This window comes from Mesoplodon bidens (genome assembly GCF_964165515.1).
Source record: "Mesoplodon bidens genome assembly, chromosome: 1".
Lineage (NCBI taxonomy): Eukaryota > Metazoa > Chordata > Mammalia > Artiodactyla > Ziphiidae > Mesoplodon > Mesoplodon bidens.
In genome coordinates, this window is record NC_138176.1 from 136,156,748 (window position 1) to 136,170,957 (window position 14,210).

Genomic DNA, 14,210 nt, shown 5'->3' on the forward strand with positions numbered 1-14,210 from the left:
CAGGGGACACGGGTTCGAGCCCTGGACCGGGAAGATCCCACATGCCGCGGAGCAACTAAGCCCGAGCACCACAACTACTGAGCCTGCGCTCTAGAGCCTGCAAGCCACAACTACTGAAGCCCACACGCCGCAACTACTGAAGCCCGTGAACCTAGAGCCCGGTGCTCTGCACCAAGAGAAGCCACTGCAGTGAGAAGCCCACACACCGCAACGAGGAGTAGCCCCCGCTCGCCACAACTAGAGATAACCCGCGTGCAGCAACGAAAACCCAACACAGCCAAAAATAAAATAAGTAAAATAAAAATAAAGATTAAAAAAAACAAAAAACCCCCACAGATAATTGACTTAAGATGTGATATATATGAGTGTGTGTATACATGGTGGGATACTCAGCCATAAAAATGAATGAAATATTGCCTTTTGCAGCAACATGGATGGACCTAGAGAATATTATGCTTAGTGAAAAAAGTCAGAGAAAGACAAATACTATATGATATCACATGCGGAATCTAAAAAATAATACAAATGACTGTATACAAAACAGAAACAGATTCACAGACACAGAAAACAAACTTATGGTTACCAAAGAGGACAGGGAAGAGGGAGGGACAAATCAGGAGTAGGGGATTAACAGATACAAACTTCTATACATAAAATATATAAGCAACAAGGGAATTATACCCAATATCCTGTAACAACCTATAATGGAATATAACCTGCAAAAAAAAACGCACAAAAAAGGAATCACTATGCTGTACACCTGAAACTAACACAGTATTGTAAATCAACTACACTTCAGTTTTTAAAAATTGGAAATAAAGACAGACAGACAGACTCTGAGGGGAAGCTGGGAGTGCTGTGATGCGATGCAGGGAGAGGACTTGCATTCTTGTCCTCATTTGTTTTGCTTAATTGCATTGTGAGTTTCAGCAGTTCAGTGATTTTATGGCATATCATATCTTCTCTGAACCAGATGATCTGTTATGAAATGGACAAATGGTGTAAAGAAATTCCAGTAAACAAAGCACAGATTGGGATATACTACTACTAATGCAAGAATAACAACACAGCAGAGCTGTCACGCTCTTTGCCTGATACTTGGTGAAGAAGTCAGATCTGACAAGAAGGTGGCCAAAGAAAATAAAAAGCAGCACCATGATTTGCAATGTGGATTTACATCCATTGTTTTCTCAGTGAACCTCACCTTAAGTACATATGGTGCCCCACGGGTTTTAGCTAATGATGGTATTATATGTATACAGTTAACACATAAATTGGAGGTCCAGGCTTAACGTTTTTATCCTGATAAGGTGTTCAGTTAAACAAAGTTGGTCAGCCCAGGCCTGGAGTCACAGAGCGTGTAAAACCCCAATGGTCTTAGGTAGAGACTACCACATGGTCCTTGCTCTCATGCTTCTTTTCTACCAAATAAAGAAAAATTCAATTAGCAGAGACTGTTAGCCCAGAATCTGGATACTGAGGAAAAAAACAGGGGCAGCAACAGTTTTTGGTAGAAAACTGTAAGAATCTCTCTAAGAGAAAGAAGAGGTACAGAGCGTTATTTCTCTGGGAGAAGACAAGAGAGTGATAGAGCGGGTCAGGCTGTGAGAGAAACTCTGATGATAACCACCAAAGCTAACAGCACAAAAGCTAATGTCAAAACGGAAAATGGGGGTTCTGGTTCAAGAGGGTGACATAGGAGGATCCTGAACTCCCCTCCTCCCAGACACACTGGGTTTACAGCCACATACAGAACAATTCCTTCTGAAAGAAATCCAGAAACTAGCTGAGTGACTTCAACACATCAGGGGAACAGACAAAAAAAACCACATGGAAATGGGTAGGAGAGGCTGAGACACAGTCTCGCCATAAACCCCATCCCCAGCAGAGTGACCCACAACCAGGAAGGAATTCAGCACTCCCCGTTTCTCTCTGAGGAGCAAAGGGTTTGGACCCCACGTCTGGAACCTCATCTGTTAAGACTTCTACCTGAGTGACAGGCCCCCCAAAACATCTAGCTCTGAAAGCCAATGGGGCTTATGTCCATGAGACCCACAAGGCCATAGGGAAACTAAGGCATAGATCTTAACAGGCTTGTGGGGACTTACCGTGGCTATCCCCCCAGAGCCCAGTGCAGAGGTAAAACAACAACAAAAACCTGAAAATGGGTTCCTCTTCGGCAGGACAAACAGAAACCAATAGGGAGATACGGTCTGGACACTGCTGATCAACATGCTGGTCCAGGAAACCAAGCAAGGCTTGGTTAAAAAGGACGATAGCGTCTTCCACAAGGCAAGTAGCCAAACCAACATCTCTGGGAAACAGCTCTTTTCTCTGCAAAAATCACCCCAAACCTAAACAATTACCTAAATCTTCCCTAAAAAACCTGAGGGGAGAATTTTTCTGAGAAATACGAGTAACTTCCTGGGCTATGAACCACACCTGACCACCTACTCTGCAAAACAGAAAAGAAAAAGTATCAGATGAAGGTTCTTGAGGCCCCAAAGCCAGTCCAAGTGATCACCATGCTGCCCCAAAGGTCCAGCATGAAGAAACACTAGGGACAGTCAGGAGTAACGGTCGCTCTAAAATTTCCGTATCAGAGGGCTTCTCAGTGGCAAGCTGGTGGGGTCAGGATGCATATGTGGGCATTGTGCATTAAACTGAGACAAACTTGATTATGCACACAGAGGCTCCTTAGGGGGGCTGTCCAAAGCCCCCTAACTTCCCACCTGGGTGCCGCTAGTGCCCAGAGACAGAACACAGACACTGGTCTAGGAAACTCCAGTCTTCGCTGTCACTGCACAGGCCCCTCATAAAGATTAATGACATCTGCATTAACTTGGACCACGTTTCAATTTCCACTGCCAATCGAAAGCGAATCAGTCTGTGCCAGCACCTCCAACTTATTACTTGGGTAAATAAGGATCATTAATGGTGTGAACTGCAGACATGCAACAGTCAGTCCACATTTCCAAGACTGTAAAGAAAAGTAAAGAGCCTCGCTATGATCCATGAGTGAGGGCCCCTGGGGAACAGGGCACCAGCCTCTAATTAAGGAAGAGCTCCAACGCCAGCTCCGGGGGCTACTTCCGGCCCTGGGCACGGACAACGGGCTCGACAGAGGCAGAGGTTTTGCAACCTACGGTTACGCACCTTTCCTCCCCGCCTCGGGTGTCGCAGAAGGCTTTTCCTGCCGGGCGGCAGATGGCGCCGGGGAAGCTGGCTTCCTCTCTGTTTCCACCTCTTCCACCTCATCCCGCTTCTGGTCCTTCCTCTCCTCAGTCGGCGGGGGTGAGGGCGTCCGGGGGTACCCGTTGTCCCGGCCCTCCTTGCATGGCTCGCCGGGCTCCGGGTCAGGCTTCCCCACCCGGCGAGCCAACAGCTCCACCAAGTAGGGCCTGCTCAGCTTGGAGATTGGGGAGGACGGCGGAGTCTGGCCCGCGGGCTTGGGAGCCAGGGCTGGCTTCTGGGCCAAGGGCGTTCTGTTTGCTGCCCTGTCCTGCTCTGGAGCCGGGGGCTGGCTGCTGGCTGCTGGGGGCCCAGGCTGGGCTGCAAGAGGAGAGTGGCTGGGAGCACTTTCAGCAAAGTCCTTCCAGGGGGCCGCGGCTTGCTTCCTCTCGTGGGGGAGGGAAGGGCCATGCTTGAGGGCCGCAGCCTCTGTCTCTCTCTCTCCAGCTGTGCTCCCCGGAGCTGACGGTGCCCCATTGATACTGTCCCCCGTGCTGCTGTGCCTTTTCTTCTTCTTTTGTTCTGTTTGTTGGTCGCAGTGGAAGCGCAAGGAGTAGTTGGTCCTTCTCAATTTTATTCCAAAAGGGGAAGCTTTATCCTCCCCACCTGGCATCACGGGCTCCGGCTTTCCTACTCCACCTGTGGTCTCGCTGTCCGAAGCGACCATGGGTTCTGCTTGGGCCACTGCTTTCTGTGGAGGGTAAGAAGGAAGGCTTGGAACAAGGAAAGATGGAAGGTCTTTGGCAAATTTGCACCCCTCCGTGGTGTCCATTGGCTTCTGGTGCGCCCCCGGTTTCTCTGCACCCTTCATGGGCTCTTTAGTATCGGCAGCAGGGAGCTGGGGCCGGGCCTCTTCGCTGGGGCCTGGCGGGGATCTTTTTCTAACGCTTTCCGCTTCCGTGTTCTGTTTGGAGGTCTCCCCGCCCCCATCAGAGAATTTCTGCCAGGCAGGCTTAATGGAGAACTTTGCATTTACCGGCGGGGTCCTCCGGAGGTTCCCCCGGGAATCACATCGGCCCCTGGGCGTGTGTTCATCACCTAGCCGAGACTGGTCTCTCTCGCCACGCTGGTCACTCTCTGCGTTCTTCAGGATTCTGGACCGAATGGAAGCCCATTCAGCGAGCGCGGCCACACTGCTCGGAGACTCCTGTGAGGGCCTGGTCTTCCCACTGCCTGCCCGGGGGTCGCCTGGGGCTCGGGGTGGGTTCTCCAGGGCGGGCACATCCACGTGCTTCTTTTCTTCTGACAAGCCCAGGAGAGACTTGCACGCCGTGTCCTTGATCTGGCTCAAGTTGACGGCCGGGCCGCAGAGCTGGGCTCCCGTGACCAGAATGGCCGTGTGTGGTATGCTCAGGGACGAGGGCAGGGCGTGGGAGGCCGGGCTGGCTTTGAGGGCCTTTGGCTCTTGGGGACCAGAGGCAAGCCCCTCATCTTTCATGGGCTTCACGGGGCTCAGATTGACTTTGGGGAAGAGAATCTGTTTCCCTCCGGATGACACCTGGAAAGTGTAGGGTCTGGGCATGGTCTGCCTCTCATCTACCTCCTGCCATCTGAGCTCCTCCACCTTTCTGTCTGTTTCTGGAGCGGCAGCTTCTTTCTTCTCTCCTGGAGCCAACGCCTCTTCCACCTGGGCCTCTTGTTTCTGGGGCAGCTCTGCGTTGGTTTCTTCCCTCTTTTCCTGCCATCCACAAGGATGATCCCCGGGAACATCCCCCTGCTTTCCGGGCTGCTCGCCTGATGGCTCGGTGGCCTCTTGGTTCTGCTCCACCCAAACACTCGGTTCCTCAGAGTTTTCTCTTGGCTTCTTGGGTGTCAGGTGTTCTTGTTCTGCTTTCTCTGCAGTGTCACTCTGAAGTGGGCTCCTCAAGCCCCTTTTGTGGTCCAGCAGCGGCTGATTCTCCTCTTCCACTCTCGGTGCTTCCGGAAGCTTCTTTTCCGCTTCCTGCCTCTTCTTCACCTCCGCGTCCTCCTGCCGTCTCTGCGCCTCCAGCTCTTCCTGCTTTCTGAGCTCCTGCATCCGTTGTTCCTCCGCCTCCGCCTCCTCCTCTCGCCACCTCCGCGCCTCCAGCTCCTGCCGCCTCTCCTCCTCTTCCCGCCGCTGCTTCTCGGCCGCCCGCCGCCCCTGCTCCTCCAGCCTTCTGAGTTCCTCCAACGCTCTTTCCTCCTCTTCCCGCCGCAGCTTCTCGGCCTCCTGCCGGCTCCGCGCCTCCAGCTCCTCCTGCTGCGCGCGTCTCTCCAGGCGCCCCGCCTCTTCCTGCAGGCGTCTGGGCTCCTCCGCTCCCAGGCGCCCTCCTTCGTCTTGCTCCCTCCGCGCTGGGCCTCGGAGGCCTGGCTCTTCCGGACTCTGCGCCTCCTCTTCACGCTGCCTCTTTGCTGCCTCTAGCTGGACTCCTTCCTCCTCTTCCTCCCCTTCCTCCTCCAAGAGCTCCTCCTGCCTTCTTTTCTCCTCCCAAAGCCTCCTCTCCAGGTCCTGGAGCCTCTGCTCTTCCAGGCGTCGCCTCTCTGCCGCTTCGGCCTTTTGCCGTTTGCACTTGGCCTCAAGTTCTTGCCAGTATTCTTCTTGGCGTCGCTTCTCTTCCTCCGAGTCCAGCGCCTCTGGCTCCTCTTCGTGCCAGACTGGCTTGTCTTCTCCAGGGTGCCCATTCTGGTCTAGGGACAGCTGATGCGGGAAGCCACCTTGCTCGTTCTTTCGATCCTAACATTGGTAAGGGAAACAGAATTAGCTTTCCGTGTGCACAGGCTACCGTTACAATCCTATTCACAATGTGGGTTGCCCTCCTAATCTCAAATGTAGGGGCAACGTTCCCCTCTCTACGCACAGAGACAGGTAACCTCGGGTATCCCTCACACCAAGAGTAAACTGGGGGTGGGGCAAAGAATTTCATCTTTGTGTTTCCTCTCTACATGTCATCCTCAAATTCCTTTTTTTAAAAAAAATACACGTGAATAATCATAGGAAAACTGGTAGTCCAGCATTAGAAAGGTGAGGAAAAATGAGATTTGCGCTTCATCAATGTCCCCTGAAACTTGTGACTGAGAAGTCTCCTCTAATCAAACTGAAGAAGCTTTGGCTAAGCCGTGGCACAGGAAAGTGGGCCACCTGTCTGTTGCAAAGCACACAGTGTCCGGAGCCCCTCGGAAGGCAGCCTCTCTGAGGTCCACCAGCCACTGGCGGGCAACAAGTCAGAAAGGGTGGTGGAAAGGAAATGGGCCCCTTCACCCTTGTGCCTGAGACACAGCCATCCCCGACAGGGACAGACCGAGTTCCTTCCATAGGCCCCTCACAGCACCATCCTGCTAGGCAACATTAATGCCCAGCCAGCAAGGGTGTCTGCTAGGCCATACATACCCCGACAAGTCGCCTGTGCTTCCTTGACACCCTCTGGTTTTTTGGCTTAATGGACAGTTTGTGCTTGGCGGCACTGTTGTCCAGGCGGGCGATGGCCAGGGGGATGGCATCTAGGTTGACACTTTCGATGGTGCCGGCAGAGGAGAAGTGCCTTTTTGGCCGAGACGTTTTAACTGGAGCAGCCTACAGTGGAGATTGAAATGTGAAGTCAGTCTGGATCAGAGAACAACCTGCAGGGAATCCCGGGATGGCAGCACTTGTTGGAGCCTGCACCTTGCCCAGCCTGGCCCAGGAGATGCTGGCAAGTGGACGGGGCTCGTGGGCACAGTGAAGTGAACACTGCTTTTATAATCAAAAGACGCTGAGTATTCGTTTTGCCAGTGATAATCTGTATTAACTTGTAAAGGTCATTTAATCTTTCAGGGACTAATTTTCCTACGCTGAATGGTATGGGGGTTAGATTAGATCAGGGGTCAGTAAGACACAGTCAAGGTGGTCCAGTCCTGCCTGAAAACTGTTTGGGTGAATAAGGTTTTCCTGGTACAGAGCCACACCATTGCCCTTGGCTGCCTTTGCGCTAAAAGGAAGAGCAGAACAAAGCAGAGTCTGGTAGTTGCAACTTATGGCCACAAGGCCTAAAATAAGTAGTAGTTTGCTAAGCCCTGGACTAGCTCATCTCTATGCTAAGAACTCTGCAGTTCTAAGAACCTTCTACTACCACAGACATGGTGTGTACATACCTCAGCTCCTACTTTAGCCTCCTCAAACAGGGAATGTATCTTTCTGGGCTTTGTATCAATCCTCTTTATGCCCAAGTAGCAAATCTCATTTGGTAAGTGCTCAATAAATATTTGCTAAAAGAATGAAGGAACAATAAAGTATAATAACGTCTCTGCCTAGGGCATAAAATTTCTAATCAGCAAAAATGTTTTAGCACGATCATGCCAACGTCACCGAGCACTGGTGCACTGGAAGTGAAAAGGAGGAGGCCTGGGTGAGAAGGTGAAAGGCAGAAATGTGCTACACACAGGGGAAAGGCAATTCTGCAAAGGATGAACCGCAGAACTGCTTGCGGCTCTGTAATACAGGTGTGGTCACTTACAAAGCGCAACCTCAGACCAACCGTATACATTTAGGTAGGTCAGAGAGACCGAGGCTCACAGTCCACGCTGAATCACGTGTTAAGGAGCCACGCCTGTAAGTTCAGAGCATTCACAGGCAAGCAGCGAGGCAAGGGCTCCTGGCCACGGCACGCCACCGCGCAGCAGAGGGCGCTCACGGCCCTAACTGCCTTCTCCAGCGGCTGAGATACAGGCTCAGCATCAGCGGAGGCCAGGGTTCCCCTGTTTTGACTCTGTCCGTGCACAGTAAGGGCAGAGTCAATGGGGTTTAGCTGGTGGCTTTGCTTTTTGCAATTATCTTCCATATTTATGCACAAAGATAAAGGAGCCAGCTAGCTCCAAGAGCAAAACGAACGCTCAGTAAATACTAATTTATGACAAGAAGCACGGAAGTAAGGAAAAATAATCCCAGCCTTTGGTCTCCTAAGCTTTTATTTATTTATGGTTATCTTTATAATAGGTGTCAAATTCTAAACTACTGTTGAAGAGAGATGAATTAAACATTTATTTCCATCCCCTAATGGATGCGTGAGTAAAAGGAGTTAAAGCCAAATGTGATGGACCGAAGACGAAGATAAAGCATTTCAAGTTGAGATTTAATGCCATGTTTCGTTGCTAGTTATTCAAGCTGGGCCTCTTCATCTGGGTGGTGGAACTGTCTTGAGTCATTCCCTTCAGAAGACTCAGGGACATGCCCCGTTCTCACCGTACTGTCTGCCAGACCCCGGGAAGACCCCTGGACCCCTGTGCAGGTGAAAGGTCCTCATGGGAGCGGACTGGCCTCTGTGGAAGTGGCGCACGTGATCTCCACAGGGCTCCCTAGGCTCCTGCAGGTAACGTCCCAGGTTTCAGTGGAACGTGTGTAAGTTAAAAACCAAAAATACACACAAGTAGAGAAGTGCTAAGGTCTTTTGTGGGGCATCTCTAAATAGGAGACTTTTCCTTACACTCTTTACCTTCAGGTGTTTTTGAATGTTTTTCTCAATGGCTTACCGGTGTCTTAAAATCCATGCTACACCTAGGAAAACTACCAACACCTGAGACTCCAAACAGGCGTGGCGGGAGCGTGGCTCTTTTTCAGAGCAGGGTTCAGTTCCAGCAGTTACATCACCATAGAAACAGATGCTCCAACATCTACCACTGGTTGCATTTTGAAGGAATTTAAAGTAATGGACAAAGGTAGCATTTATGAATGGAAAAGTGTGGCAGCAGATCGCCCAACAAAAGGAAGAATGGAAGTTAAAGTAAGGAAGCTGCATACACAAGTTCAAATCATACTACCTTCTCTTCCATCTCACTTCCGGCTCCAGGCAGATTCAGAGGACCCGGAGAACTTGGCGTCTCACTGGACTGGAACAGTAGAGAGAGTGCTCAAGTCAAACGCCAGCACAGGAAGTCCTGGGCAGACAACCAGACAGTGTCTGTGCAGGCAAGTGCCACCCCCTCCTCCACGCAGGGGCGCAGCTGGCTGCAGAGAGCCGGCAGGTTCATGGCGGGGACTCTGCTCATGTCCGGACTCCACCAGGGCTCCCGAGGCACGGTGTGTGCTCCCCTCTCCCCCGAGTTCAACACATCTCCCATCCGGGTGGTCTCCAACCTCAGTCCTCGATGTGTTTCCCCAATGATGAGAGAATCTCAGGTGCTGCCCTGATGCCACCCTACCTGGGAAGCAGGGCCCCAGCTTCAGAGCTCTCGGCTTTGCTGGCTGCCTTCCACCCCATGAAAAGGAAAGAGGGCCCTTCCAGGGGCAGACAGGGGCTGGGCTGAGGAAATGGATGACCAGAGGAGGCAAGAAGACTTGGAAGGAAGGGAGGAAGGGAGGGAGGGAGGAAGGAAGGAGAAGAAAAAGGCTGATGATTCACATCCCAGTCGCCCTGCCTGCCCTGGGTACATGCACATCACGTCATCTGCACCAGGTATACCTTCTGTCTTGTATCGCCCATATTTACAAAAGGGTCTCATTGTCTCTTACAGAGCCATACCATCAGCTTGCCCCACCTCAGTCCCTTTTCTGTACCACACTTAGAAACACCTTTAGAAAACACAAATCAGATTATCACTGCCCTGCTTAAAACTACTCGGAGGCTTCCTATTACTTTTTGAACAAAATTCACCCCTTCTCCTGTGGTCTACATGATCCAGCCTCTATACTGTGCTCTACCTACCTTTTGCCCTCGTCCCCACTGGCCTGCTTTCTGTTCCTCCTTCAGGACAAGCTCAGTCCCACCTCTGAGCCTCTGTACTTGCTCTCCCTTCTTCCTAAAACACCCTTCACCCCTCCGGTTCTGCTCATGGCTATTCTGACCTCCTTATCTAAAGAAGCAACCTCTCTCCAACCATATTACTCACTTTTCCATCACCCTGTTTTATTTTCTGTGCAGCATTTTTATTAATCCAAAATTATGATATGTATCTATTTGTTCACTTGTTTGTTGTCTGACTCTCCTCTCATTAGAATGTAAACTACACAGAGGCAGCCCCTTGTCTAATCCAGCCCATCTCTGCGATGCCCACAGCTGGGGGAGCACCTGCTGAACGAATGACCCCCTTTCTGCCCCAGGCCACAGTGCCCTGCACTTATTAGATCTTTAGTAAGAGGGAAGACATTTGCTTTGGTCCATAGGAAATTCCTGAATCAAGGCTGATGACCCATGCAGCTGCCCAGCACTCAAGAGGCTGGAGAGAACATTGTTGGACCAGTGGGAGAGATGGGCCCCATGCCTGCTTCACCACCACCCACAACTGTGGGCGCCAGGAGTCATCAGGGCCAGGGCCAGGGCCAGGCAGAGATGGGCCACAGAGGAGATTGTCCACCTTTTCTTTCCTTCTTTCCTTTGCTCTATAAGCCACTTATCTTTTGTTCTACTCTTATGACATATTAGCTGATAACAAGCATGACTTCTTCCAGGGGCATCTTAATAACACCCAATGTCATTTCAGGCACCATGGTAGGCACAGCGCAGAGAATACTTTCTTTTTTCTTTTTTCTTTTTTTTTTTTGCTGTATGCGGGCCTCTCACTGTTGTGGCCTCTCCCGTTGCAGAGCACAGGCTCCGGACACGCAGGCTCAGCGACCATGGCTCACGGGCCCAGCCACTCCGCGGCATGTGGGATCTTCCCGGACCGGGGCATGAACCCGTGTCCCCTGCATTGGCAGGCGGACTCTCAACCACTGCGCCACCAGGGAAGCCCGAGAATACTTTCTTTTAAGCATGGGAAGACTCAGAGCCTCAGCTAGAGAACAGTTTATCTAGCTACTGGTAGGACTTTTCTTCCTTTTCCCATAAGGGGCCTGAGGGTATCCCTTCTGCTGCTAGAGGGACTCTCATTTCAGGATATGCTCAGAGTGTTTCTTTCAAAGTGTCAAGAGACCAAATTTAGATAGGACAGTGCTGGACCCGTGTGACTTTCTTTCCACACTAAGTAGACTTCAAGCTGGTCTGTTTGATATGTTCTGTCTTATTGAGCACCTATTTCTTTCCTCACTTCCCTTTAAATTAGTCCAATTCGACAAGTAATCATTCAGTGCTCGTAAGTAAGCAGTAACGATGTCCTAGGGAGACAGAGACATGTAAGATCCAGTCTGTCCTCAAGGAACTCAATGTTTAGAGATGCAGAGAAAATAGTTACGTGGACACAGATGCAGACGGAGTACAGATGTGTAAGAAGTACTAAGGATGCACAGTGACGACACAGAGGAGATAGTGCAGCTTGGAGGTGAAGCCGGGCAAGGCTCCCAGAAGAGGTGGGTCGGCCCGAGTCTCTGAGAGTAAGTGGAAGACACTGGGAAGAGCTGGGGCAAGGGGCACGTCTCCCCTGCCTCCCCCTCTTCCAAGCTGGCCCCCCTGCAGATCAAGGCACTGGCCCGGGAGGTGCCCTCCAGCCCTGGGCTACTCATCAGGAAAGCTTCTCCCACCTTATTCCCTACACTGCGGACCCCAGGGTTACTGATGCCCCTGTCCACTTCCCAGCACCCTCCTGGGCTTATCAGCAATCAAGTCATTCCCTGGAGGAGCCTTACTTTGTTCTCGGTGTCTGAGAGGATGACGTCCTGCTGAGTCACAATTTCCATGGGACTGGTCAGGAACGGATCCTCTTCCAAGCGAGCCTCGCCACTGTCTGCCTTCTTCATGGGAATGGCATTGGGTGGTGGCTGCCCAAACTTGATGTTCTTGCCCAACTGTCGCTGGAGAGAAACAAAATAAAGACGTTCTGAAGCAGTGAAGCGGTTCACAATAACCACAGCCAGATTCCCCATAGCTAGCAGGCACTGAGGCATATTCTGTACACGACTGGTTTCCAGACTAGACACCATGCCAGTAAACCCTGATGCAGTCCTGTAATAACTGAATCTGTTTCCCGGTATTTCTTTCCCACCTCCGAGCCGTGAGCTTTTTCATCCAGCCACCTCTTTCATGGAGATGCCAACATTTCCAGGGGGGTAGAGAGACCGTATTTCTGATCCAAAAGTTGGGTATGACAAAAATTTTTTGATTAACCTATAAGTTTATTTATATAAAAGTCTTTTAAAGGTACAAAAATTGGACAGAAAATAGTTTCATGAGATGCAAAAACCACTGGGGGAAATCAAGACCCTTGTGGTTGCACAAAGAAGGGAACCCTTCAGCACTTTTGGACATACTCCCCTTGAGTATTTATATTTCATCTACCCTCCTCACCAGCCCCTAGCTTGAACATCCTGTTCGGGTTACAGTGGGTACCACTGCCAAATGGAAGAAGGTCCCAGGGCCCACAAGTCTTTCCATGATTGATGCTGAGTTCACAGAAAAGATGGAAGCAATCTTGTCCGGCCAATAGGACGGCCTCTTCGCCTTGCTGCAGCTACCCACTGTGCCCTATGGGTCAGAAGGAACCAAGTGGGTAAGGGACAGAGAAGGAGGCCAGAGGAAGGGCCAAAGAGGGACTGATCACTGGTGGGAGGGAGCTGAATGGATGGGGAGAAGGAGGGAAAAACAGGGGATGGAAATTAGGAAGATAAATAGTATTCAGAATTAGAGAAAAGCCAGATTAAACAAAGGAATTATATTCCCTGAAGAAAAATATATAAACATAATAGTTGTTAATAAGAGGCAAAATATTTAATGGGCTAGATATATTAGATATAAAATATTGAATGGGTAGAGAAAGTGAATGACACTCAGGAAGGAAAAGAGGTAAGCCGTGGTCATCTGAAAGACTACTGTACTGAATCGAACATATTGTACAGACTACTGCCTTTAACTACATCAGGGATTCTCAAGCTCGGCGCTACTGACATTTGAGGCCAGATAATTCTTTGTTGTGGGAGCTGTCCTGTGCACTGTAGGACGTTTAGCATCACCCCAGGACAGCAGATGCTAGTAGCAACCCCTCTTCAACCTGTTTAGACAACGAAAAATGCCTCCAGGCTTTGTCCAATGTCCCCTGGGGGCTAAAGTCACCTCCGGCTGAGAATTACTGCTCTAGATCTAGGTACTTGGGTTTCACAGTCTTTTTATGCTTCAAAGGAAAAAAAAAAATAGAGACTACATTATCTGATATTTATCTCTAATGTGGCCAATATTTAATCCCACAAAGCTGCAAAAAGCCTTAGCAATCACATTATCCAACCCCCTCACTTTACAAAAAAAGTCAGAGGTCCAGTGGGGAGAGGTGACTGGCCCAAGCTTATGGAAAGAATGAGTGGCCCCAAAGGGACTTGAATCCATGTCTTCTAAACCACATTCAATGTTATTTTCATTGCACTCCACTGGTTCTCGTAAATTTAACGTCGCACTTCCTTCTTCTTTTAGGGGCAGAAAGAAAGAGAGGATGCAGCATTTTTACTACCTCACTGAAGTTCCCCAGCAGAGGACTCCCTCGAGGGAAATACGCCCCTTCTCTCTCTGAACTCCAGGGTATCAAATCCACCCACCTTCACTCAGCTCCCCCTCGGCCTTGCATGGTGGATGGTGAGATTGCAGAGACATGAGAGCGATGAGCCCCAGGCCCCCCTCCCCACATCCCAGGGGCACGCCCCCCAGCATGCCAAGTCAGGAGCACAGAGAGACATGGACTCGTATTTGATCTGCTGGTATCCCAGCCTGAGCCTGGCTCCCCTGGCACCCCAGGGAGGAGCACACATCAAAAGCCCGAGTTCAGCCAGTGAAGTACAGCTTGAGCAGCCTCAAAGGGTTTCGGGGAGGAGAAAGCTGAAAAAGGGTATCTTCTAAAAACAAGTTTAGCAGGAAGCGGCAGTTAGTATCTACTCTAAGCAGATCAATAAGCAGGCACAGTTAGAACAGCCGATGGTGTCAGACGAGAGGACATGGTGTAACAAAGCCACAGGCCCGTCTCACTTGCTACCCTGTGGGAGAGGGACGGGGATGTGGGCAGAAGTGGCCAGAGGGGTTCCAGCATCCTAGTGACAGCCTGAGCAGGGATTCATTCTGGGACTCCCAGCCCAGCCTTTGGTTGACCAGTTATCCCTTCTCTAGGAGTGCTGGCCAAGAGCTGGAAACTTTTCCCAA

General features: G+C 50.7%; 1 protein-coding gene across 4 annotated transcripts in view; it reads right to left on the bottom strand.

Annotated features, from left to right (window-relative positions):
- CRACD (capping protein inhibiting regulator of actin dynamics) overlaps window positions 1–14,210 on the bottom strand; it is a 317,185-nt gene that overhangs the window by 59,047 nt on the left and 243,928 nt on the right. For all 4 annotated transcript variants that reach the window (XM_081227031.1, XM_081227032.1, XM_081227033.1 and 1 more), the window contains exons 4-7: window positions 11,723–11,887; window positions 8,983–9,051; window positions 6,581–6,763; window positions 3,157–5,926 (exon numbers count right to left, since the gene is read on the bottom strand). In XM_081227031.1, the coding sequence (XP_081083157.1) occupies window positions 3,157–5,926; window positions 6,581–6,763; window positions 8,983–9,051; window positions 11,723–11,887 (3,187 nt within the window). The remainder of the gene's footprint in view (window positions 1–3,156; window positions 5,927–6,580; window positions 6,764–8,982; window positions 9,052–11,722; window positions 11,888–14,210) is intronic.